This window comes from Neomonachus schauinslandi, chromosome 8 (assembly GCF_002201575.2).
Source record: "Neomonachus schauinslandi chromosome 8, ASM220157v2, whole genome shotgun sequence".
Taxonomy (NCBI): domain Eukaryota; kingdom Metazoa; phylum Chordata; class Mammalia; order Carnivora; family Phocidae; genus Neomonachus; species Neomonachus schauinslandi.
In genome coordinates, this window is record NC_058410.1 from 29,027,809 (window position 1) to 29,053,003 (window position 25,195).

The window sequence follows — 25,195 nt, forward strand, 5'->3', positions numbered from 1 at the left end:
AAATGTTTGGAAGAATTTACTAATGAAGCCTTTAGGCCAAGGTTTCCTTGTGGGAAGAATTTTAAATCAGAATTAGTTTCTTTAATAAATATCACTCTTCATATTTTGTTTTTTTCTGTCAGCTTTGAGAGACTGTATTTCTTGAGGAATTTGTTCATTTAATCCAAATTTTCAAATTTTGTCTGTCTACAGCATCTGAAAGGGTGTCCCTTTATAGTGGAATTTATTTTTTTTTTCAATTTCTTGGTCAGTCTCAGGATTTTCAGTTTTCAAAGAATCAGCCATTGGCTTTGATTGTATCTGTTGCACATTTGTGTACTGTTTGGTTATTTTATTTGTATTAGTTTCTTCATTCTCCTTTCTTTGATTTGCTGTTTTTAGTTTTGTAAGATAGATTTTATAAGATTTCAGTCTTTATATGTATTTAAGACTTTAACTTTTCATCTACGTACTACTTTAGCTGCATCCCACAAATTTTTGACATATCTTCATTATCATCCAATAAAAACATTTTCTAATTTCCATTTTAATTTCTCCTTTGACCACACATTTTTAGAAGTATATTGTTTCATCTCAGCCAACAGGTGATTTTCTAGTTACCTTTCTGTTTCTATCTGCCACTGTTGTCAGAGAACATATTGTGAATGATCTCAATCTTTTGAATTTATTGAGCCTTTCTTTATGACCACTTTATGGTCAATTTGCTAAATATGTCATGTGCACTTAAAAAGAATGTGAATTCTGGTGTCATTGGGTGCAGTGTCCTTTGTATGTCAGATCAAGTGTATTGTGTCCAGCTCATCTTCCTGATTTTTTTTGGCTTGCTTATTCTATCCATTTGTTGAGACAGGTATTAAAATTCACACTGTGATTTTGGGTTTCTCTCTTTTCTCTTTATTTCTGTTAGGTTTTTTCTCTTTATGTATTTTGAAGTTATGTTATTGACTATATGCATGTTGAGGAATCTTATATCTTCCTGTCAGATTGACACTTCCAAGTCGTCTTAATCATTCAGGCTGCTGTAACAAAATATCATAGACTGGATAGCTTAAACAATAAACAGTTATTTGTACAGTTCCAGAGCCTGGAAAGTCCAAGATCAAGGCACCCACAGATTTGTGTCTGGTGACGACCCATTTCCTGGTTGTAGACTGATGTCTCTTTACTGTAACCTCACATAGAAGGGTAGCTCTTTGGGATCACTTTTTTTTTTTTAATCACTTTTATAAGGACACTAATTCCATCTATGAGGTCTCTACCCTCATGACTTAATAACCTCCCAAAGTCCTCACCTTTTAGTACTGTCACATTGGAGGTTAGGATTTCAACATATGAATCTTGTGGGGACACAAGCATTCAGTGTATAAGAACAATCATTATGTGGTATCTTTTTTTTTATCTCTAATAATTTTCCCTTGTAGTCTACTTATAGTTTGAGTTTGCATAGTATAGTTTTTCCCATCCTCATTTCTCTGTCATAACCCACAATACACTGCCAGGTGGTGCCACCTTGGTGGAGAAGGGGTAGCCTTCAGACCTCTGCCTGATCCATGGTCCCCAGGTCTAGATAGAGCTTGCCATTATTCCATTTCTCCCCCACCCCACCCTCTAGGCTTCCTTTTCTTGGGACATAGTGTCTCTGCATTTCCTTCTTTTTTTGCCTTCACCTCTTTTCTTCCCCCCACCCTAGAACATGAGGGGTCTCAGCCCCCAGCCTTTGAGCTCCTTGGGGGCAGACCCTCAGTAAATGTGAGGTGCTGCACCCCCCAAAAACAAAAAAAACCCTTGTTTGCAGTCTTTCTGTGTCCTTATATTATGTCACTGTTTTGTGTTTGTTTTACAGTGTTTTGTGTATGATCCACCTGTCATATTCCTTTTTCTTCTTCTTTTGAATTATTGAAGTTATTTTAAAAATTTTCTTCTTATATTAACTTGTTAATTATACATTCTTTTACAGTTTTTTGTTATCCTCAAGAACATTAAGTTTATTCTTGACTTACAAGTTAATTCCCTAACAAAATATGCTTCCCTAACAAAACACTGCTAGAACATTAGAATTGTTTAATTCCATCTGAATTTTGTCAGGTGCTTTTTCTGCATCTCTCTGTCTTCTGCCCCATAGGTTTCTTATCATGCATTTTAGTTCTGCATGTATTTTAAACTTCACAGCTATTATAGTGACCATTTTGTACAGCTGATAATAATTTATATTCACCCCAAAATTTACTTTTTCCTTAATGAATTTACATTTTCCCACTTTTCATCTACTTGAAGAGCTCAGTTTAGTATTTCTCCTAATATGCTAATCCCCTCAGATTTTGTTGTGTAAAATGCCTTTACTTTCATTTTTGAATCCTATTTGCTAGCATTGAATTTAGGTTGCCGGTTGGTTTTCTTTAGTGCTTTGGAAAAATGATACAGTTATCTCCTGGCTTCCATCATTTCTGTTTCCAGCAGTTATGTCCCATTAGTGGGATTGTGACTTTTTTTTTCCTCTTGACTCATCTTTAGATTTTCTTTTTGTCTTTGATGTCAGTCTTTTATAACGTTATGCCTAAATATGGCTTTGTTGGAATTTACCCTGCTTAGAGTTTACTGGTTGATATCACTTATCAGTTGTGGAAAATTCAATTATTCAATTATTTTTTAGAATGTGGCTTCTTCATTATTCCCTCCTCTTTTTCTGGATTATAAATTCTCACATATATTCTTTTAAGTGTGTCTACTTATTTCTTATGTTTTTTCCCTATATTCTTTTTAAAATTTTTTCCATTATGCTTCAGTTTGGATATTGATACTGATCTTTTTTCTCTTTCCCTAATCATGTCTTTGTGTCCAGTATACTATTAAACACCTCTATCTATTAAGTTCTTAATTTCAGATGCTGTGTTTGGTTTTTTTTTTTTTTAAGTAGGCTCCATGCACAGCATGGAGCCCAAGGCAGGGCTTGAACTCACGACCGTGAGATCAAGACCTAAGCTGAGATCAAGAATCAAACACTCAACTGACTGAGCCTGAGCCACCCAGACACCCCTCAGATGCTGTATTTTTCATTTCCAGAATGAAAATGTCTGTTGTCGTTTTTTTATGGATTCCAGTTCTTTGTAGAAAGTTTCCATTTTAACCCACTTTTTCCTTTATTTTCTTGAACATATTAATAATCATAGTCATTTAAAGTCTTTGTGTGCTAACTCCAGTCTGGATCATCTGTGGGTCAGCTTCTGTTTTTGGTCTTTTTCTCCTAGTTGTTGGTCATATAGTCTTGCCTCTTTTATGCCCGGTAACTTTTTATTCTATACTGGATACTGTGTGTAGAGTGCTAGAGGTCCCAGATGATTTTATCTTTTACTAGAAAAGGTTTCCTCTTTACTCTCTTAGGCAGGTAGGGTGGGAAACTGATTTTAATCCATCAGGAATTGAGCTATGTCAGGGCTGGATTGTAGTTTTGATAAAAACTGTATCTTTGATTTGCCCCATTCCTAGGTTGTGGACTTTCAGGAGTTTTGAACTGAGAATCTGGCAGGTATTTGTCTCCTCAGTCTACAAGACTGGGAGATTCAGTTTTGCCCTTCTGAGGTTTTTAGCCTGGTCCTTTAGCCTTCTGCCCCATTCAGCTTCAAAATTTGGCAGATATCTTGGGGGGGGACTGGCCATGTGTCTGGCCCCTCAGGTCTACAGTTTTGTCACTCCAGCCCCACGTGAGTGCCAGAATCTCTGCTGGTTTCTCTGTCCCCCAGTAGGGGCCTTCTGCCAGGGGCCATGCCTGGATTCTCAACTCTTGCTGCACCCAGAATTGGTAAGTGACCCCAGGTGAAAAGTGGCTATAGGTGGAAAGTGCCCTCTAGGGCTTTATTTTGCCAGTTTTGTTTCAGGCCCCTCCCCCTGGTGGGTCATTGTCTCCTAGTACCACCAGCCTGGGAGATTTCACTACTTCTTTAGCCTCTCATGTAGCCTCAGAATTCAGTTTTGTGGGGGGGGAAATTAGCTATGTGTTTGAGGCTCCTCAAATCTCTAATGTGACTGCTGTAGCCCCATCAACCACTTACCACTAAAAGTTTTGCAGATACTCTTTCTCCCAGTGGTGACCTTTTGTTGGGGCCAAGCCCTGATCCTTAGCCCACACCCTGAATCAGCAAATGTCCGCAGAGACTAAAACAGCTACTAGTCCATCAGCTTATCAGTGAATGATTCTCCCTCTCTGGAATTTTAGTCCATCTGCTGTACATTGTCTCTGTACTGTTCTGATGCCTTTAAAAATAAGGTTTTTGTAATTCATTTGACTTTTTCAAGTTGTTACGAGAAGCATTGACCGGCTACATCCTACTACATCCTACCCAGAAGTAGAAATTACAGTTACAAATTAATTGAGCATATTCCACTTAAGAAAATAACTAGATAAAATTGCTTTTTTGTCTTTGGTTCTCATTATTTTCTCTCTGTGTTCTTGGTCCTTGTTAGGGAAAAAAAAGAAAGATTCCTCCCCCTATTTTAATGCATTAGTAAATGTAATACTTTACTCTCAGAGTGTAATCTGCTCTTGTGTGGCTTTTTCCTTCTTTTCTTTTGAAGTTACTTTGTTAACAAAGACAAATAATCATGGATTATAAAGATAAGGTTATATGTAAATTCAGTGTATATTGTTGAATATATTGTTGTGGGAACAATTAATTATAATGTTGATTTTATTCCATGCATGTAGTTTCAGATGATAATGAAGAAACTGATGGTGATGGTGTTCATGAAGTAACAAGCCGAGATAGTCCAGTTTATCCCAAATGTTTGCTTGATGATGATCTTGTCCTGGGAGTTTACATTCACCGCACTGATCGACTTAAGTCCGATTTTATGATTTCTCACCCAATGGTAAAAATTCATGTGATTGATGAGAATACTGGTCAATATGTCAAGAAAGATGATAGGTAATTTTTTTAATTGCACAGCCAACCCTTGAAATTGAAACTGTCTACAGAAGTCCTCTTTTCTGCCATTGAAAGTCAATGGAAATAGAGCTAAGGATTTGTATTAGAGAATAATTTACTTGTTGTAGATGTTCATAGATCATTGATACTGATCAGTATCTTTTCTAGAAGAGATAGGGAACATTTGTTAATTCATTGATTCATTTTAAGTGGAGGGGAGTTGAGAGAGCTTCTACCAAACTTAATGACTAATTTATGGCATTGAACTTGTAGTGTAAAGTGTAGATCACTGCATGTTGCACTGTACATGCTTTAATTGTCTAACTTCATATTTTTCTTTTGAAGTTAATAGGTTACTTGGGGATCATATGAAGGCATTGAATCTTGAATTTAATTTTTTCCTAGTATTACTTCTATAGCTAATACATGCTTGAAGCTTACATATAAAAAGCACAGTGAAATAAATGATTATACTAGAACTCAAAAAAGTCATTTGCTTGGAAAAATGACAGGGATGATGAACATGAAGATTATCAAAGTTCAATTATTCAGTTATCTTATTAGGGCATACAAAAAATATGACATACCTCAAAGGGTTTGCAATGCTGTTGTGCTCATTTTCTTATTTAAATGTACTGTACTATTTTATTACAAACTCCTTTAAGATTCTGAAGGAGTCTAGCTCTGTATGTTGCACCTCACTTTATATTTCTGTAATAAGATAATTCTGTGAAACCAATCGGTAGTGTATAGATAAAAGATAATAGTAGGGTATTACCACTTCTTAGTTTCATAAATTTGTAATTTTCTCGATGGAAAACCAAAATAATTTTTCATTATATATCATGACTATTCATTATTTCTTCACCTTGAGCACTATATTTTTTTCTCATTTTCTCAAAATTATCATAAAGAATTGTGTTAATGGAAGCATCTTTTTTGGACAGTGAACGGCCTGTTTCATCTTACTATGAAAAAGAGAGTGTGGATTACATTCTTCCTATTATGACCCAGCCATATGATTTTAAACAATTAAAATCAAGACTTCCAGAGTGGGAAGAACAAATTATATTTAATGAAAACTTCCCCTATTTGCTTCGAGATTTTGATGAGAGCCCTAAAGTCATCTTGTTTTTTGAGGTATGAATTGAATAGAACAATTTAAACTAAATTTTGGCTAATATTTTAATAGCATAAATGTAAGCTATTTTTTTAGTAGTTTAATAATGCAAAAAAGTAGTGTGAGGATTTAATCCCTAGGATTTAGTGTTTGTAATATACTGTGGAGATGTAGTATGTTGTAATAGCGTATTTGCTGAGCATTTACCAGTGTAAGTAATCAGCCATGTAATTCACTCAGTATTATTTAATTCTGACAGTAATACTATGACTGTAAACTGAAGTGATGATTCTAATCTATATCTATACAATCCTCTATTCTTAACCCATTTTACAGAATGTAAACTCATTTAACTATATTGGACTCCCTAAGAGTTTGTATACAACCAAGGGAAAGATGAACACTTTGACTAATACAACGTAATATATAACCAAGATGAAGTAGAACTTCCTAGATGTGGAGGGTGGATGGAGGGTCAGAGCAGTCAGGGAAAGCTTTTGAAATATATGGCCTTTCAGCTGACTTGTTATTCTAATTTTTTTATGGCAAAGGAAATCAAGGTTCAGAGTATAACGTTGTTTACCCAAAGTTATTCCAATATTTTTTTCTTTTTTTTTTGCATTTTTTAAAATTTTGTTATGTTAGTCACCATATATTACATCATTAGTTTTTGATGTAGTGTTTCACGATTCATTGTTTGTGAATAACACCCAGTGCTCCATTCAATATGTGCCCTCTTTAATATCCATCACCAGGCTAACCCATCCCTCCACCTCCTCCCCTCTAGAACCCTCCATTTGTTTCTCAGAGTCCATAGTCTCTCATGGTTCGTCTCCCCATCCAATTCCCCCCCTTCGCTTTTCCCTTCCTACTATCTTCTTTTTTTTTTTAACATATAATGTATTATTTGTTTCAGAGGTACAGGTCTGTGATTCAACAGTCTTACACAGTTCACAGCGCTCACCATAGCACATACCCTCCCCAATGTCTATCACCCAGCCACCCCATGCCTCCCACCCCCCACCACTCCAGCAACCCTCAGTTTGTTTCCTGAGATTAAGAATGCCTCATATCAGTGAGATCATATGATATATGTCTTTCTCTGATTGACTTATTTCACTCAGCATAATACCCTCCAGTTCCATCCACATCGTTGCAAATGGCAAGAGTTCATTCCTTTTGATGGCTGGATAATATTCCGTTGTGTATATATACCACATCTTCTTTATCCATTCATCTGTCGATGGACATCTTGGCTCTTTCCATAGTTTGACTGTTGTGGACATTGCTGCTATAAACATCGGGGTGCACATATCCCTTCAGATAACTACATTTGTATATTTGGGGTAAATACCCAGTAGTGCAATTGCTGGGTCATAGGGCAGCTCTATTTTCAACTTTTTGAAGAACCTCCATACTGTTTTCCAGAGTGGCTGCACCAGCTTGCATTCCCACCAAGAGTGTAGGAGGGTTCCCCTTTCTCCACATCCCCGGCAACATCTGTCGTTTCCTGACTTGTTAATTTTAGCCATTCTGACTGATGTGAGGTGGTATCTTATTGAGGTTTTGATTTGGATTTCCCTGATGCCGAGCGATGTTGAGGACTTCTTCCTGTGTCTGTTGGCCATTTGGATGTCTTCTTTGGAAAAATGTCTGTTCATGTCTTCTGCCCATTTCTTGATTGGATCATTTGTTCTTTGGGTGTTGAGTTTGATCAGTTCTTTAGATTTTGGATACTAGCCCTTTATCTGATATGTCATTTGCAAATATCTTCTCCCATTCTGTCAGTTGTGTTTTGGTTTTGTTGACTGTTTCTTCTGCTGTGCAAAAGCTTTTTATCTTGATGAAGTCCCAATAGTTCATTTTTGCCCCATGTTTCCCTTGCCTTTGGCGACGTTTCTAGGAAGAAGTTGTTGCAGCTGAGGTCAAAGAGTTTGCTGCCTGTGTTCTCCTTTAGGATTTTGATGGACTCCTGTCTCACATTTAGGTCTTTCAACCATTTTGAGTCTATTTTCGTTTGTGGTGTAAGGAAATGGTCCGGTTTCATTCTTCTGCATGTGGCTGTCCAATTTTCCCAACACCATTTGTTGAAGAGACTGTCTTTTTTCCATTGGACATTCTTTCCTGCTTTGTCGAAGATTAGTTGACCATAGAGTTGAGGGTCCATTTTTGGGCTCTGTATTCTGTTCCATTTGATTTATGTGTCTGTTTTTGTGCCAATACCATACTGTCTTGATGATGACAGCTTTGTAATAGAGCTGGAAGTCTGGAATTGTGATGCCGCCAGCTTTGCTTTGCTTTTTCAACATTCCTCTGGCTATTCGGGGTCTTTTCTGGTTCCATACAAATTTTAGGATTATTTGTTCCATTTCTTTGAAAAAAGTGGATGGTATTTTGATAGGGATTGCTTTAAATGTGTAGATTGCTCTAGGTAGCATTGACATCTTCACAATATTTGTTCTTCCAGTCCATGAGCCTGGAACGTTTTTCCATTTCTTTGTGTCTTCCTCAGTTTCTTTCATGAGTATTCTATAGTTTTCTGAGTACAGATTCTTTGCCTCTTTAGTTAGATTTATTCCTAGGTATCTTATGGTTTTGGGTGCAATTGGGCGTAAATGGGATCGACTCCTTAATTTCCCTTTCTTCTGTCTTGTTGTTTGTGTATAGGAATGCCACTGATTTCTGTGCTTTGATTTTATATCCTCCCGCTCTACTGAATTCCTCTATGAGTTCTAGCAGTTTTGGGGTGGAGTCTTTTGGGTTTTCCACTTAGAGTATCATATCATCTGCAAAGAGTAAGGGTTTAACTTCTTCTTTGCAGATCCAGATGCCTTTTATTTCTTTTTGTTATCTGATTGCTGTGGCTAGGACTTCTAATACTATGTTGAATAGCAGTGGTGATAGTGGACATCCCTGCCGTGTTCCTGACCTTAGGGGGAAAAGCTCTCAGTTTTTCCCCATTGAGAATGATATTCGCTCTGTGTTTTTCATAGATGGCTTTTATGATACTGAGGTATGTACCCTCTACCCCTATACTCTGAAGAGTTTTGATCAAGAAAGAATGCTGTACTTTGCCAAATGCTTTTTCTGCATCTATTGAGACGATCATACAGTTCTTGTTCTTTCTTTTATTAATGTAATGTATCACATTGATTGATTTGTGGATGTTGAACCAAACTTGCAGCCCAGGAATAAATCCCACTTGGTCATGGTGAATAAGCCTTTTAATGTACTGTTGGATCCTATTGGCTAGTATTTTGGTGAGAATTTTTGCATCCATGTTCATCAGGGATATTGGTCTGTAATTCTCCTTTTTGATGGGGTCTTTGTCTGGTTTGGGGATCAAGGTAATGGTGGCCTCATAAAACGAGTGTGGAAGTTTTCCTTCCATTTCTATTTTTTGGAACAGTTTCAGAAGAATAGGTATTCTTCTTTAAATGTTTGGTAGAATTCCCCTGGGAAGCCATCTGGCCCTGGGCTTTTGTTTGTTGGGAGATTTTTGATGACTGCTTCAATTTCCTTAGTGGTTATAGGTCTGTTCAGGTTTTCTATTTCTTCCTGGTTCAGTTTTGGTAGTTGATACATCTCTAGGAATGCATCCATTTCTTCCAGGTTATCTAATTTGCTGGCATATAGTTGCTCGTAATATGTTCTTATAATTGTTTGTATTTCTTTGGTATTGGTTGTGATCTCTCCTCTTTCATTCATGATTTTGTTGATTTGGGTCCTTTCTCTTTTCTTTTTGGTAAGTCTGGCCAGAGGTTTATCAATCTTGTTAATTCTTTCAAAGAACCAGCTCCTAGTTTCGTTGATCTGTTCTACTGTTCTTTTGGTTTCTATTTCATTGATTTCTGCTCTGATCTTTATTATTTCTTTTCTCCTGCTGGGTTTAGGCTTTATTTGCTGTTCTTTCTCCAGCTCCTTTAGGTGTAGGTTGTGTATTTGAGACCTTTCTTGTTTCTTGAGAAAGGCTTGTATTGCTATATACTTTCCCCTTGGGCCTGCCTTTGTTGCATCCCAAAGATTTTGAACAGTTGTGTTTTCATTTTCATTTGTTTCCATGAATTTTTTTAATTCTTTTGTAATTTCCTGGTTGACCTATTCATTCTTTAGTAGGATCCTCTTTAGCCTCCATGTATTTGAGTTCTTTCTGACTTTTGTCTTGTGATTGAGCTCTAGTTTCAAAGCACTGTGGTCCAAAAATACGCAGGGAATGATCCCAATCTTTTGGTACCGGTTGAGACCTGATTTGTGACCTAGGATGTGATCTATTCTGGAGAATGTTTCATGGGCACTAGAGAAGAATGTGTATTCTGTTGCTTTGGGATGGAATGTTCTGAATATATCTGTGAAGTCCATTTGGTCCAATGTGTCATTTAAAGTCTTTATTTCCTTGTTGATCTTTTGCTTAGATGATCTGTCCATTTCAGTGAGGGGGGTGTTAAAGTCCCCTACTATTATTGTATTATTGTCGATGTGTTTCTTTGCTTTTGTTATTAATTGGCTTATATAATTGGCTGCTCCCATGTTAGGGGCATAGATATTTACAATTGTTAGATCTTCTTGTTGGGTAGACCCTTTAAGTAGGATATAGTGTCCTTCCTCATCTCTTATTATAGTCCTTGGTTTAAAATCTAATTTGTCTGATACAAGAATTTCCACCCCAGCTTTCTCTGGTGTCCATTAGCATGGTAAATGGTTTTCCACCCCTTCACTTTCAATCTGGAGGTGTCTTTGGGTCTAAAATGGGTCTCTTGCAGACAGCATATTGATGGGTTTTGTTTTTTTATCCAGTCTGATACCCTGTGTCTTTTGATTGGGGCATTTAGCCCATTTACTTTCAGGGTAACTATTAAAAGATATGAATTTAGTGCCATTATATTGCCTGTAAGGTGACTGTTACTGTATATTGTCTGTGTTCCTTTCTGGTCTATGTTACTTTTAGGCTGTCTCTTTGCTTAGAGGACCCCTTTCAATATTTTTTGTAGGGCTGGTTTCATGTTTGCACATTCCTTTAGTTTTGTTTGTCCTGGAAGCTTTTTACCTCTCCTTCTCTTTTCAATGACAGCCTAGCTGGATATAGTATTCTTGGCTACATATTTTTCTCATTTAGTGCTCTGAATATATGATGCCATTCCTTTCTGGCCTGCCAGGTTTCTGTGGATAGGTCTGTTGCCAATCTAATGTTTCTACCATTGTAGGTTACAGATCTCTTATCCCGAGCTGCTTTCAGGATTTTCTCTTTGTCTCTGAGACTGGTAAGTTTTACTATTAGGTGTAAATAGTAAACTTGGTCTTGGCTGGCTGTTCTTGCTGATCATCTAGGTGTTGACCTATTTTTATTGATTTTGAGCGGGGGTTCTCTGTGCCGCCTGGATTTTGATGCCTGTTTCCTTCCCCAAATTAGGGTAGTTCTCTGCTATAATTTGCTCCAATATACCTTCTGCCCCTCTCTCTCTTCTTCTTCTGGGATCCCAATTATTCTAATATTGTTTCGTCTTATGTTATCACTTACCTCCCGAGTTCTGCCCTCGTGATCCAGTAGTTGTTTATCTCTCTTTTTCTCAGCTTCTTTATTTTCCATCATTTGGTCTTCTATATCACTAATTCTCTCTTCTGCCTCATTTATCCTAGCAGTTAGAGCCTCCATTTTTGATTGCACCTCATTAATAGCCTTTTTGATTTCAACTTTGTTAGAATTTAGTTCTTTTATTTCTCCAGAAAGGGTTTCTCTAATATCTTCCATGCTTTTTTCAAGCCCAGCTAGTATCTTCATAATCGTCATTCTGAACTCTAGTTCCGACATCTTACTAATGTCCGTATTGATTAGGTCCCTGGCAGTCGGTACTGCCTCTTGTTCTTTTTTTTGAGGTGATTTTTGCCGTCTGTCATTTTGTCCAGAGGAGAGTAGATGAATGAGAGAACAAAATGCTAACAGGGTAACAACGACCCCAGAAAAATATACACTGAACAAATCAGAAGAGACCTGAAACTGGGGAAAAATAAAAGGGAAAGAAAGAAAAAGATTAAAAAAAAAAAAAGAATATGATCAAATATGGTCAGGCTGGTGAATAGATCAGTGCCACACACTAGATTTCAAGCATATTTTGGTCTGTTAGAAGAAACTGCCTCCCAAAATTTTAAAGAAAGAAAAGCTTATGTCTGTACAAAAATAAGGGTAAATACGATGAAGGGATAGAATATGATTGTAAAGATGAAAATTATAAAAGATTTTATAAAAGGAATTGATAAGTTGGTTGAAGAAAGAAAGAAGAGAAATTAAAAAGAAAGAGAGAATGTGATCAGGCAGGAGACTAGAACAAAGCCATACACTGGAGATTTAGGGTATATTTTGGTCTGTTAGAAAAAACTGTATCCCAAAATTTTAAAGAGAGAACAACTTATATATATACCAAAAATAAGGTTAACTACTATGAAGGGATAGAATATGACTGTAAAAATGAAAAATAAAAAAGATTTTTAAAAAGGGGATTGATAAGATGTTGGTTGAAAAAGGGAAAAGGAAAAATTGAAAAAAAAAGAAAAAGAAAATTAAAAAAATTAACTTTTAAAGACTAAAGAATCAGGGGGGAAAAAAGCCATGAATTCTATGTTCAGTATTCCCCTAGTGCTGGTGTTCTGCAGTTCTCATTGATGCGTGAACTTGGTCTTGGCTGGCTGTTCTTGCTGATCTTCTGGGGGAGGGACCTGTCCCAGTGAGTCTCAGGTGTCTGCCGGAGGCGGAGTTGCCCCACCGTTGCTGGGTCCGGGCTAAGTAATCTGCTCGGGTATGCTCTTGGGAGCTTTTGTTCCCTGCAAGCTTTCAGTACAGCTTTGGAGGACGAGAGTGAACATGGCGGCCTCCCAATCTCCGCCCCGGAGGAGCCGAGAACTCGGTGCCCCACTCCTCAGTGCGCCCCCAGAGAGAAGTAGTCAGTGACTGCCATCTCCCCGGTCTCTGGCTGCACTATGTGCTCACCCGGCCTGTGACTGAGTGTTTCTATCTCTGGCACATGACCCCATTTGGAGTCTCCAAACCCAGCAGATTCTGCTCCCCCCAGGGCAGGAAGGGGAGTCTCCCCAGATCTGCTGCTTGTTGGGTCCCTGCTTCCAGAAAGTGGTTGCTTTTCTGTTCAGAGAGTTGCTGCTATACTTTTCTTCGATCTCCTGTTGAGTTCGTAGGTGTTCAGAATGGTTTGATCCCTATCTAGCTAAATTCCTGGGACCAGACGAAATTTAGGTCTCCTACTCCTCTGCCATCTTGCTCCTCCTCCACAAAGTTACTTCAATTTTAAGTGTAGGTAATTTGTATTTCAAGATGGTTTGAACCTAAAATACACATTTCTTTTTTCTACTTCATGTCATTTCTCTATAAGCAAAGGGAAGTGGAGAAACCTCTCTTTCAGCTTAAGCAAGATGGGGATTAGCATTGGAACAGCAGGGCATGACCAACGCCAGTGACTGATTTTGTGCAGTTGTTTTTATGATCTTTAACTTTCAGATGATCTGTGTATGTGATGTGAATATTTTACCATTTACATCTGTGATTATGTTGTATGATTTATACAGAGCTGTGATTTTTTAAAGAGTAATGTAACTTGTATATCAAGGAACTTTTTCTTTGTCATAGAAATTTGTCCTTAGGTATAATGTTCCTTCAAATTCATTTTAGTAATATTCGTAGATTTAAGAAAGATTGTTGGATTATGACTTTTTGGTTGCTTCTTAAGGTTTTTGGGGGGGGCATTGTTTTATTTTGTTTTTAGTTTCAAGAGTAGAATTTAGTGATTCATCACTTACATATAACACGCAGTGCTCATCCCAACAAGTGCCCCCCTTAATGTCCATCACCCACTTAGTCCATTCCCTCACCCACCACCCCTCCAGCAACCCTCAGTTTGTTCTCTATAGTTAAAGAGTCTCTCATGGTTTGCCTCCCTCTCTATTTTTATCTTATTTTTCCTCCTCTTCCCCTATGTTCATCTTTTTTGTTTCTTAAATTCCACATGAGTGAAATCATATGGTATTTGTCTTTCTCTGACTTATTTCACTTAGCATAATACACTCTAGTTCCATTCATGTTGTTGCAAATGGCAAGGTTTCATTCTTTTTGATGGCTGATTAATATTCTATTGTGTGTGTGTGTGTGTGCATTTATACACACATACATAACACACCCCACATCATCTTTATTCATCAGTCAATGGACATTTGGGCTCTTTTCATAATTTGGCTATTGTTGATAGTGCTGCTATAAATATTGGGGTACATGTGCCCCTTCGAATTAGTATTTTTTATTTTTTGGATAAATACCTAGTAGTGCAATTACTGGGTCATAGGGTAGTTCTATTTTTAACTTTTTAAGGAACTTCCATACTGTTTTCCAGAGTGGCCGTTGCTTCTTAAGTTTTAACATAATATGTTATTGTCTACAAAACTACTTTTGATTTCAACTTTTAAGGGTTTATTAAGGACAACTTGGTATCTATCAGAAGTCTTTAAAATCATTATTCCACTTCTCAGCATTTCTACTAAGGAAAAAATTACAAGAACACAAAGACGTGTGTGCAAGAATAAACACTTTAACAGTAAAAATTTTAGGGAGACAAATCTCTTCAATCAGGAAGAGATTTGGTTATGTAAATAATAGTTTTTATTAAATTTATGGTATTTATAATACCAAACTATATTAGGCAGACATTAACATGATGAAATACGTATGTATGTATTGGCTTGAAGAAATATTCACTACATGGTATATAAAAATAGTTTGCAAAATAGCATTGGATTTGTAGTAACATACATATATTTAGGAATGCACAGAAAAAGGTTTAGGTATAGTGTAAACCAGATGTTAATGTTGATCATGTATGGATCTGGATTACAAGTTGTTTTTACTTCGTTATATATTTTTCTTGTATTGTTAGTGTTTTTTCACTGAGCATCTATTGTATCTGAAGGCAGATTTAAGTATAAAAGAAGAGGGATGAATGGAGTCCATATTATTTTTTAAGCTATCTATAAAGATTTGTTAGCTCAGCTTTTGAGAAGTGCCAGTAAGGAAAAAGTGATAGTCTCTGACAAGTACCTAGAATACAGGTGGTGTCTGTGGCAGGTTTGTTCCAAATTCCGTGAGTTTTAACATCCTGACAGGATGGAAATATGAAGGAAATCCTCTTGAGAAGCCTAATGATCACATATATCCAAAGAGAAAATGCCCAACTTCAGAAAGGTGATGTAAGGAAGGACCCAGATATAAGATCATGAGTTTTTTAAACAATCATTTGAAGTCTGCATTCATACATTAAAAAAAAAAAAAAATTAAATGTTAAGAATTCTATGACTGGTATATTTGTGCCTAGACTATATTTGAGGTAATTAATACTTGGTCTTTGACATGAAGTAAATCTTAATAAATGATTTATTAATAAAAAGGTGGTCAAAAAATGGACCCTCACTAACAGGATGAGTTAACTTAAAGGTGAATGAGGTAAGAAATGCTTTTCTTGGGCGCCTGGGTGGCTCAGTTGTTAAGCGTCTGCCTTCGGCTCAGGTCATGATCCCGGGGTCCTGGGATCGAGTCCCACATCAGGCTCCCTGCTCGGCAAGAAGCCTGCTTCTCCTTCTCCCATTCCCCCTGCTTGTGTTCCTGCTCTCGCTATCCCTCTCTCTGTCAAATAAATAAATAAAATCTTTAAAAAAAAAATGCTTTTCTTCCCTGTGAAGAAAACACCTTTTAAGTGTACAACTTATTTTTTTAATTTCAATAATATGTTACTAGAAAATATTAAATTTTAGGTAGGCTAGTATTCTGTGAAGTAATTTTTTATACTTATTTACAGATACTTGATTTCTTAAGCATGGATGAAATTAGGAATAATTCTGAAGTTCAAAACCAAGAATGTGGCTTTCGGAAAATCGCTTGGGCATTTCTCAAGGTATGTTTTTCACCCATTTTAAACGCTTTAAAAATCATCTTCAAATCTGATTGGCTACATTTTCCCAAGTCCGTTTGGTTTCATATAAGGAATCATGATCTAAGATTGCAGTTGTGAAGAACTGTTAATGCAAGCTAAGGTGATACTCAGATTCTGAAGTATCTACTGAGTGTCTAGGGTGTGCCAGATACACTATTTGGTTCTGAGTATGTAGTGCTGAAAAAGATACACAAGAACCTGCCATCATTTATTCAACTTAAAAGATACTTATTAAACCCTTTCTGTGTGCCAGCAGTGATTCAAGTCAGTAAACAAGAAAATAAACTCCTTGACCTTGTTTACTTCATATTTTAGCAAGGAAAGCAAATATAAAACAATTGTTTATACAGTTTATCATTTTTGCAATTTTTATAAATACTGTGTGTGGAGGTCAGGGAAAGATTTCCTAAGGAAGAGGCATTGAACCTGAGTATTAGCTAGATGATAGCAGGGGGGAAGAGAGAGAATTATGGGTAGATAGACGGTATCATATTTGCAAAGACATGATGTTGGAAGGAGTGAGATACACTCAAATAACCAAAAGGCCACTGAGATTGGAGGACAGAGACTGAGGGAAGAAATGGTGTCTGAAGAGATTGCTGAGTAGACAGGGTCTTGATCATGCAGTGATCTTTGCATTAGTCTTTGAAGCCATTATAACAATAGGAAGTCAAAGTAGAATTCTAAAGAACAATGGGAAGCCATTATAGGATTTTAAACAAAAGGGTAGAATAATCTGATTTAGGTTTAGAAAGATGACTTTGCTTGATGGAGAATGAATTAGAGAGGGTGTACATATATATATAGTGGAAGATTATGGTTGAAAATTCTTAGAGTAATCTTGGTAGGAAATGATGGTGTCTTTAACTAGAGTGTTTCAGCAGAGATGAAAGATGTGATAGGTTGATTTTTACAAAAGGGAAAATTTTAATTTTATTTATTTTTTATTTCTGGTATCCTTTATTTCTGACTTCAAATATAAATGAGTTATAAAAAGTCTTGAATTGGGGCTCCTGGGTGGCTCAGATGGTTAAGCGTCTGTCTTCGGCTCAGGTCATGATCCCAGGATCCTGGGATCGAGCCCCACATCAGGCTCCTGGCTCAGCGGGGAGCCTGCTTCTCCCTCTCCCTCTGCCTCTCTCCCTGCTCTTGCTCTCTCTCTCCCTCTCTGTATCTCTGTGTCTCAAGTGAATAAAATCTTAAAAAAAAAAAAAAAGTCTTGAATTCACCTATTTTGTACAATTTATAAAAATTTTCTGTTTGTGTATCCATCTATTCAACAATATTAAGTGTCTATGAAATGCCAGGCACTCTGCTAAATACAGAGCATTCATAGATAAATTAGACATTGTCCTTGACCTACAGTTCAATTTCTGTATAAACATGTTACATGATTATGTGCTATAGAGTGGGTGCTGTGAAAACCCAGGTAAGGCACTTAATTCACATTGGGGGTTAGAGAGATGCTTTAGAAGAGGTGCAGTTTGGGACACCTGCATGGTTAAGCAGCCTCTTCTTGGTTTCATCTCAAGTCATGATCTCAGGGGTCATGAGATCCAGCCCTGTGTGGGGCTCTGAGCATGGAGACTGCTTGGGATTTTCTCTCCCTCTCCCCCTACTCTGCTTCTGCTTGCATGCACTATCTCTCTGAAAATAAATAAATCTTAAAAAAAAAAAAAAAATAGCTGCAGTCTGACTGCTGAAAGGAAGCCAGATTGGCTGTGGGAGGAAGTAATCAGAGTGGACTTAGGAATCCCTTGGTCCAGTATAGCTTCTAAAATCACCCTTTTGTAACCTGTTATAACTTTTTTGTATCCCCTTCATACTGCTTTTGAGAAAAAAGAGCAAAAGCCAAAAAAAAGTTGCTTTCATATAGCAAATGCTGTCATTGTGTGGTCTTATTAGAAAACACTTTTGTTCCTTTTAAAAATGCTAAGATTTGGAGCGCTTGGGTGGCTCAGTCAGTTAAGCATCTGCCTTCGGCTCAGGTCATGATCCCGGAGTCCTGGGATCGAGTCCCACATCGGGCTCCCTGCTCAGCGGGAAGCTTGCTTCTCCCTCTCCCACTCCCCCTGCTTGTGTTCCCTCTCTTGCTGTGTCTCTCTTTGTCAAATAAAAAAATAAAATCTTAAAAACAAAACAAAAACTAAAAAAAAAAAATGCTAAGATTTGTGCAAAACTGCAGTAATAACTACAAACTGCACTTGGAAAACAATGTCTTATAGCATCTTTACCTTTAAGTGTGTATAGACTTTTATTTATCCATTTTATGCCATTGGCAGAAATGGCAAATCAGAAATTCTCCCATCTCTACCCCCTGCTACAGAGGGTAAGTATTCTGTCTACTTCCTCTATTTTAACACTTCTGTATCACCTTCATAGATTGTAAGTTTTTCAAAGTCACTGATGACTTCTTTGGCAAATTTGTTGAACGTATTTTAGTCCTTATTTTACCAGATCTCTTTGCATTTGTTATATCACTCTCTTGAAACTCTCTCTTTTTTAATTATTACCAGCTCCCAGCATATGAGTGGCACAGGGAAAATGTTCAGTGAATGTCTGTTGAGAGAATTAACAAATGTATGGACTAGAAAAAATCCATCTTTGAACGTAGCATGGGGGTGCCTGGGTGGCTCAGTCGGTTAAGTGTCTGCCTTCAGCTCAGGTCATGATCCCAGGACCCTGCGTCAAGCTCTGTGCTCAGCAGGGAACCTACTTCTCCCGCTCCCTCTGCCTCTCCCCTCTGCTCATGCTTTCTCACTCTTTCTCAAATAAATAAATAAATAAAATCTTTAAGAAAGTAGCATGAATCAAAATAAAATTTAAGTGTGTTAATACCTATACCATTGGTTCCAGGAATGTCCTAGATAATTGAAAAGTTACTGTAGTGGTCCAAATAAATCCCAAAGGACCCTACCGAGATATAAATGAGACTTTATCTTAATTTCAGCTAGAGACACTTTTAATTCATTTAGCACATATATATTACTATTCTTTTATATTATAAAATAATAAAGTTTTATTTAGCCACATTCTGCATTATATAATTGTAACCATAATGACAGGATCTTGGCTGATCTTCATCATTTAGTCATGCTAAGCATCGTACTTGTGTAAACTAGATTGCCTGGTGAGTATTAAAACAACCTATAGAAAGTATGATTTAGAAGGGGGGGATAATATCTCCTTATAATAATATTCTCTTACGATAAGCTTCAGGCAGATAGGAGTAGGGTTTATGAAGGAAGTCTCAAGGGCTTAATATTTAATTACTGAACACTTCTATTACTCTTTTGAAACTGTTCTTTATCCCTGTATATCATAACCTGGATGTTGGTTATGGGACTACCTTTGAAAAATCCTAATTCAGCAACCATTTATCACATGAGATTTGTAGACCCTGCCCAGGAACCTGTAGAATTTATTCAGCAGAAGCAGTACCCTGCTCCATGTGCATCTGTTCAGGTGATCAGCTTACCAAGCATATTAGGCAGTCCCCCTTGGAAACAGCAGTGGCCTCAGGCCAGCAGCTGCTGCTGCAGCAGCCTGTGTTCCCTCCTGCTCCGACACCATGGCCCTGTTGTCTGGGATCTCTGCGGCCATCCTGTGGAACCCTGGTACTTCTCTCAAGCCTTATGAAACCTTCGCTATTTTTCCCTGCATGACAGTATTCTGTCCTGTCTGTCATGGGAGTTCTGCCAATTTTAATGTGATCATGGTATAAACAGTAAAATGATTTAAAAATGAAAAAAAAAAAAGCTTATGATCTCCATTGACTTTACATCCTTCCTTAGAAGGCTAGGGATGAAATGGGCTACACTTTTGCCAGCCCTGTTTATTGATGCCTCATTCCTGAACACACTGCAATCTGGATTTTGTTTCAGCTGTGAAAGTATCTCCAAACAAATCATCAGTGACTTCTATTTGCCACATTAGTGGGTGCACATTTTTCATTTATTCTTTTATCACACCTGTGTGTGTGTTTAATACATCACTCTCTTGAACCTCTGATTCCTGGGTTTTCTTGACACCATCCTTTTGTACTTTTCCCTTTACCATTCCTTCAGTTTCCTTCATGGTATTCCACTCACCTCTCTCATATCAGTCCTACTCATGGTTTCAGCTTTATTCTATTTTTCTTAGACCACTTTTCTTGCCTCTGCCTCAGATTTCAGATATTTCAACTTGGATGACCTATAAATATCTCAGACTTTAGCATCCTACCTAAATCCTTCACCCCGTCTGTATCTGCTGCTTGAGTTGATAGCACTGCCATCAGCCCAGTCTCCCACATGTAGAGCCTTAGAGTTGCATTTTCATTTTGGTAGCCACAAATCACATGTGGCTATTTGAATTCAAATTAATTAATTAAAATTAAATATAATTAGGGTGCCTGGGTGGCTCAGTTGGTTAAGCGACTGCCTTCGGCTCAGGTCATGATCCTGGAGTCCCAGGATCGAGTCCCGCATCGGGCTCCCTGCTGAGCAGGGAGTCTGCTTCTCCCTCTGACCCTCTTCCCTCTCATGCTCTCTATCTCTCATTCTCTCTCTCTCAAATAAATTTAAAAAAAAAAAATCTAAAAAAAAATTAAATATAATTAAAAATTGAGTTCCACAGTTGTACTAGTCACACTTCAAGTGCTCGATAACCGTATGTGACTAGTGTATCTTGTACTGGGTACCACAAGTATAAAATGCTCACATCATCACAGAAAATTTTATTGGACAGCACTGCCTTAGAGTCTTTCCTAAATCTTCCCTTCTTTCCCTTTCCAAGTGGCATCAGTCAGTAACAGCTACTGAATATTTTCCCTGCACTCAGTCCTTGTTCTCCTAAGCTGTCACCTTCATGTTCTGCCTCAACTGCTGCAAAAGCTTCCAATTGTCTCCTCCTAATTTGTAGAGGACACAAAGGTTAACATGACATTTTCTACTTCGTTATAGTCTAGTGAAAGGGGTCTTATTTTGAGTTGGTGAGATTTTTATTTTTCTCACAAGCATCTCCATTTATTTAGCTTAAATATAAGTTGTTTTAGTTTTTTTATTGAATAGCCCTTTTTAAGAAGGTAGACTAAAACATTTTTAAAGGTAATGAATGCCTTGAATGAGTTTATGTTAATTACCTTTTGAAAATGATTTTGACTTTTTAAAAATTAAAACATTGAAATATTACCATTAAAGGGGCGCCTGGGTAGCTCAGTCAGTTAAACAACAGACTCCTGATTTTGGCTCAGGTCATGATCTCAGGGTCCTGAGATTGAGCCCCATGTTGGGCTCTGAGTTGGGGTGGATTCTGCTTAAGATTCTCTCTCTGCGCACCTCCCTCCACTTGTGCGCACGCATGTGCACTCTGTCTTTCCTCCCCTCTCCCGTGCATGTGCTCTCTCAAAAAAAATTTTTTTTAAATGTTCATTAAAAATACTGATACTAAACAAATGGAAAATTTCTTTCTGTGTTTAAATATTATGCGTTTTAACTTTTATCACTGTTGTTTCAAATAAAGGTATCTTGATTACCTCCTTTGTGCCAAGTAACATCTGACACAGTAATGTAAATGCTTTACCAACAGCCTGAACTTGTACAGGCCAGGCAGCTATCAGGAGAATATTTAAAAAGTAATTTGGGTTGCACAATTCACAGCGCTCACCATAGCACATACCCTCCCCAGTGTCCATCACCCAGCCACCCCATCCCTCCCACTCCCCCCCCCCACTCTAGCAACCCTCAGTTTGTTTCCTGAGATTAAGAATTCCTCATATCAGTGAGGTCATATTAACATAACAATAAAAAATTTTTTAAAAAAGTAATTTGTGTTACCTTTTGTCAAAATGATCTGGAATTGTGTTTAACCAACTGTGTCAGTGTTCTTTGCTTTATATATCTAAGGAATTTCAGCATGCCATATTAATCTTTTTAAAATGAGTTTTTGACTATGTGCTGTTGCTTTACTGGATGTATTTATTTTCAGTGAAAATAACATTTTATTGGAATTCTTATTTTAAGCTTCTCGGAGCCAATGGAAATGTAAACATCAACTCAAAACTTCGTTTGCAGCTGTATTACCCACCTACTAAGCCCCGATCCCAATTAAATGTTGTTGAGGTTTTTGAATGGTGGTCAAAATATCCAAGAAATCGTTATCCATCAACATTATACGTAACTGTAAGAGGATTGAAAGTTCCAGAATGTGTAAGTTAATAGCACATTCTCTGTTGTTGAAATTAAATGGTGATGTTTTTAATTTCTAAAAAGATAAGGTCTCTAAAATTATTTTAATAGATATCTAGGATATAAAAGTATTTTCAACAATTATGTATAAGGCCTATACTAGCTAATATGTAAAAGATACTTAAATGAATATTAATTACTAAATGTAAGTTTTGGTGTTAGGAGAATTTTTTAAAAATAATATTGGCTTTTAAAAATTAAAGATAAAAGAATGATATAAAGTAGGTGTTGACAAATATTTTCTGTAAAGCCCAAGAGTAGTTAATATTTTAGGTTTTGTAGACCATACAGTTTTTGTTGCAACTACTCAGCTTTGCCTTTGTAGCGAGAATGTGGCTATATAGATGTATGTAGGCAATGCTAAACAGATGGGTGTGGATGTGTTCCAATAAAACTTTATTGGGAAAAACAACAAGCTACATTTGGCCCAGGCATTTGCAGGACCATGATTTACAGGCACACTTTCCACAATGTTATTTAAATAATCAGTAAATAATGTTCCTACTACTGTTTTCCACAGATTAACACTATGAATGATTTTAGCAAAGAATTGGTTCTTAAACAAAACTTTTGTTTTAGACAATAAGGTATTTCAGGACAGTTGCATATTCTGTAAGTGATATTATTAGTGTGACTACAGCATTGGTTTGCATTAATTTGAATGGAGTTAACTCTTTTTAGAAAAGAAAGATTTAAAAACTTTAGGTCTTTATGATACCAGTTTTGTAATATTAAAGCGAGGGATACCATGGTGTATCAGAGCTGTGACATAACATCTGGTAGGTATTAGTGAAGAGGCAGAAACAAAGGGATAGAGTTATTAAAACCATTTCATGTAACTGGTCGAGTTCTGTTTTTTCCCTCCCAACTTTTAAGGCTTTTTGGTTATAGACCAAGCACCTTTTATCTTATTTAGAATAATGTACATACAAGTAGAATGTTTTTCTGGGTTACATTTTGAAAACATTTCCACGTTGTTTGTTTCAGTATTTTAAAAACCCTATATGCTAGAAAAGAGAAAAAGGTTAACTTGATATTTACATTTTCTCATCTTCTGTACACATTTAGATAAAGCCATCTTACTGTTCTGTGGTGGCTCTTCAGGAGGAGAAAGGTAAACCAGTGCATTGTGAACGACACCACGAGACCAGTTCAGTCGACGCAGAACCTGGACTAGAAGATTCCAAAGAAGTAGTGAAGTGGACACGACTACCTGGGCAGGTGAAGTGCTTGATTATTCTCAATTCATTTAGAGATGCCCTTACTTATTTTAAAAGCTCCAACAGCTCTGAGGGTAATTAACTTGCTACTTGAAACTTTCAGATTATCCTTGCTTTTAACCACAATCTTGTCTTTCTGTTAATTTACTTGATAATTAATAGTAGAGTGTGTATCACATAAAAGCACTATCTTGGGTTCTTTGTTTGGGGACTGGGTTCGTTTTATCAGTTGGCTGGAGCTGCCAGAAAGAAATACCGCAGACTGGATGGCTTAAATAGAAGCTTACTCCTTCATAGTTCTGGAGGCTGAAGTCCCAGGGTTAAGGGTTAGCAGGGTTGGTCTACTCTGAGGCCTTTCTTCTTGGCTGGCAGATGGCTGCCATCTTGCTCCTCTTCATGGTCTTTTCTCTGTGCCTGTAGATCCCTGGTATCTCTTCCTCTTACAGGGAGCGCAAATCTTATTAGGACACCACCCTAAAAAAAAAGCTCTTTAAAGATTTTTACCTCCAAATACTGTTACATTCTGAGGTACTGGAGTTAGGGCTTCAACATACGAATTTTGGGGGACACAATTCAACCCATTATAGCAATAAAAAAACAGATTTTTGATGTTTTCAGAGGTTAATCTCTTAATGGGTTTTCTTAGTAAAGTGGATTTTATTTAAAAATGGATCTTTTTAATGGATTCATGAGATTTTTTTTTTCAGTCCCCAGCTTCTTCACAATGAATCACATTTTGATGAAAATATATACATGTATAGTTTTCTATCACAAGTTGAGGAGTATTTAAGCTTTTACTAAGGTTTTCCTTCCTGGTTAGCATATTTTGCAGTAGCAAGAAGCATTGCTGTTAAGAGTTTTATAAATCTCTTACTTATTTCCACAAAGAGTAGAGTGGCTCATTTTATACATCTGAGCCATTGCCAGATGCAGTTTATGCAAAATCTTAATTTATCCAAACATTCAGTATATACATAATAATAATTTTCTTAGACCTTTTTACATTATTTTGCATCACATTTGACCTTTTTGAGGCCAATTTTACAGATATATCTTAAAGTCATTTTTAAATACTTTGAACATAGTAACATGTAGAGAATAACACTTAGATTGTGCCCTTGGGGGACCTTCCACATCATTTGGGGAAGAAGGAAGTAGTTACAAAGTTGTTCACTGTCAGGTATACTGGAGAGAAGCCTTGAGGAAAGACAGACCTAAAAATAATTCCACAGATTAGCAGTTCTCAAAGTGTGATTTCGGAACTGTTGGAAGACCTGAGACCCTTTCAGGGTGTCTGCAGAGTCAACTAATTTTTGTAATAGAATCATAATGATTCTAATTATTTCATTATGATTTAGTTTGTCTTTTTCACTTTCATTCTCTCAAGTATGCACTAGAGTTTTCCAGAGGCTAAGTGATATGTGATATCACAGGAGAGTGACTGCAGAAGCAATTATGAAAATCTGGCTATCTTTTATTAAGCCAGATATTAAAGAGATTTTCACAAGTGTGGAACAATTCTATTTTATGTAGTTATCTTTCATAAAAAGACTAATGTCTTTATGTTAACATTTGATAGGTTTGCTGTTTTTTTTAATGAATTAAGGAATGTTTTTTAAATTTCTCAATTGTAATTTCTAATATGATAAGTATCTGTGGTTATATCCACATAAAAGTTTTTTGGGGTCCTCAAAATTCTTTTAAGACTGTAAAGCCATCCTGAAATTAAAAC

General features: G+C 36.9%; 1 protein-coding gene across 1 annotated transcript in view; it reads left to right on the forward strand.

Annotated features, from left to right (window-relative positions):
- Positions 1-25,195, forward strand: part of AHI1 (Abelson helper integration site 1) — a 222,548-nt gene that overhangs the window by 16,851 nt on the left and 180,502 nt on the right. The window contains exons 4-8 of the mRNA XM_021693688.1: positions 4,700-4,919; positions 5,867-6,059; positions 15,882-15,977; positions 22,019-22,204; positions 23,312-23,464. Coding sequence (XP_021549363.1) covers positions 4,700-4,919; positions 5,867-6,059; positions 15,882-15,977; positions 22,019-22,204; positions 23,312-23,464 — 848 coding nt within the window. The remainder of the gene's footprint in view (positions 1-4,699; positions 4,920-5,866; positions 6,060-15,881; positions 15,978-22,018; positions 22,205-23,311; positions 23,465-25,195) is intronic.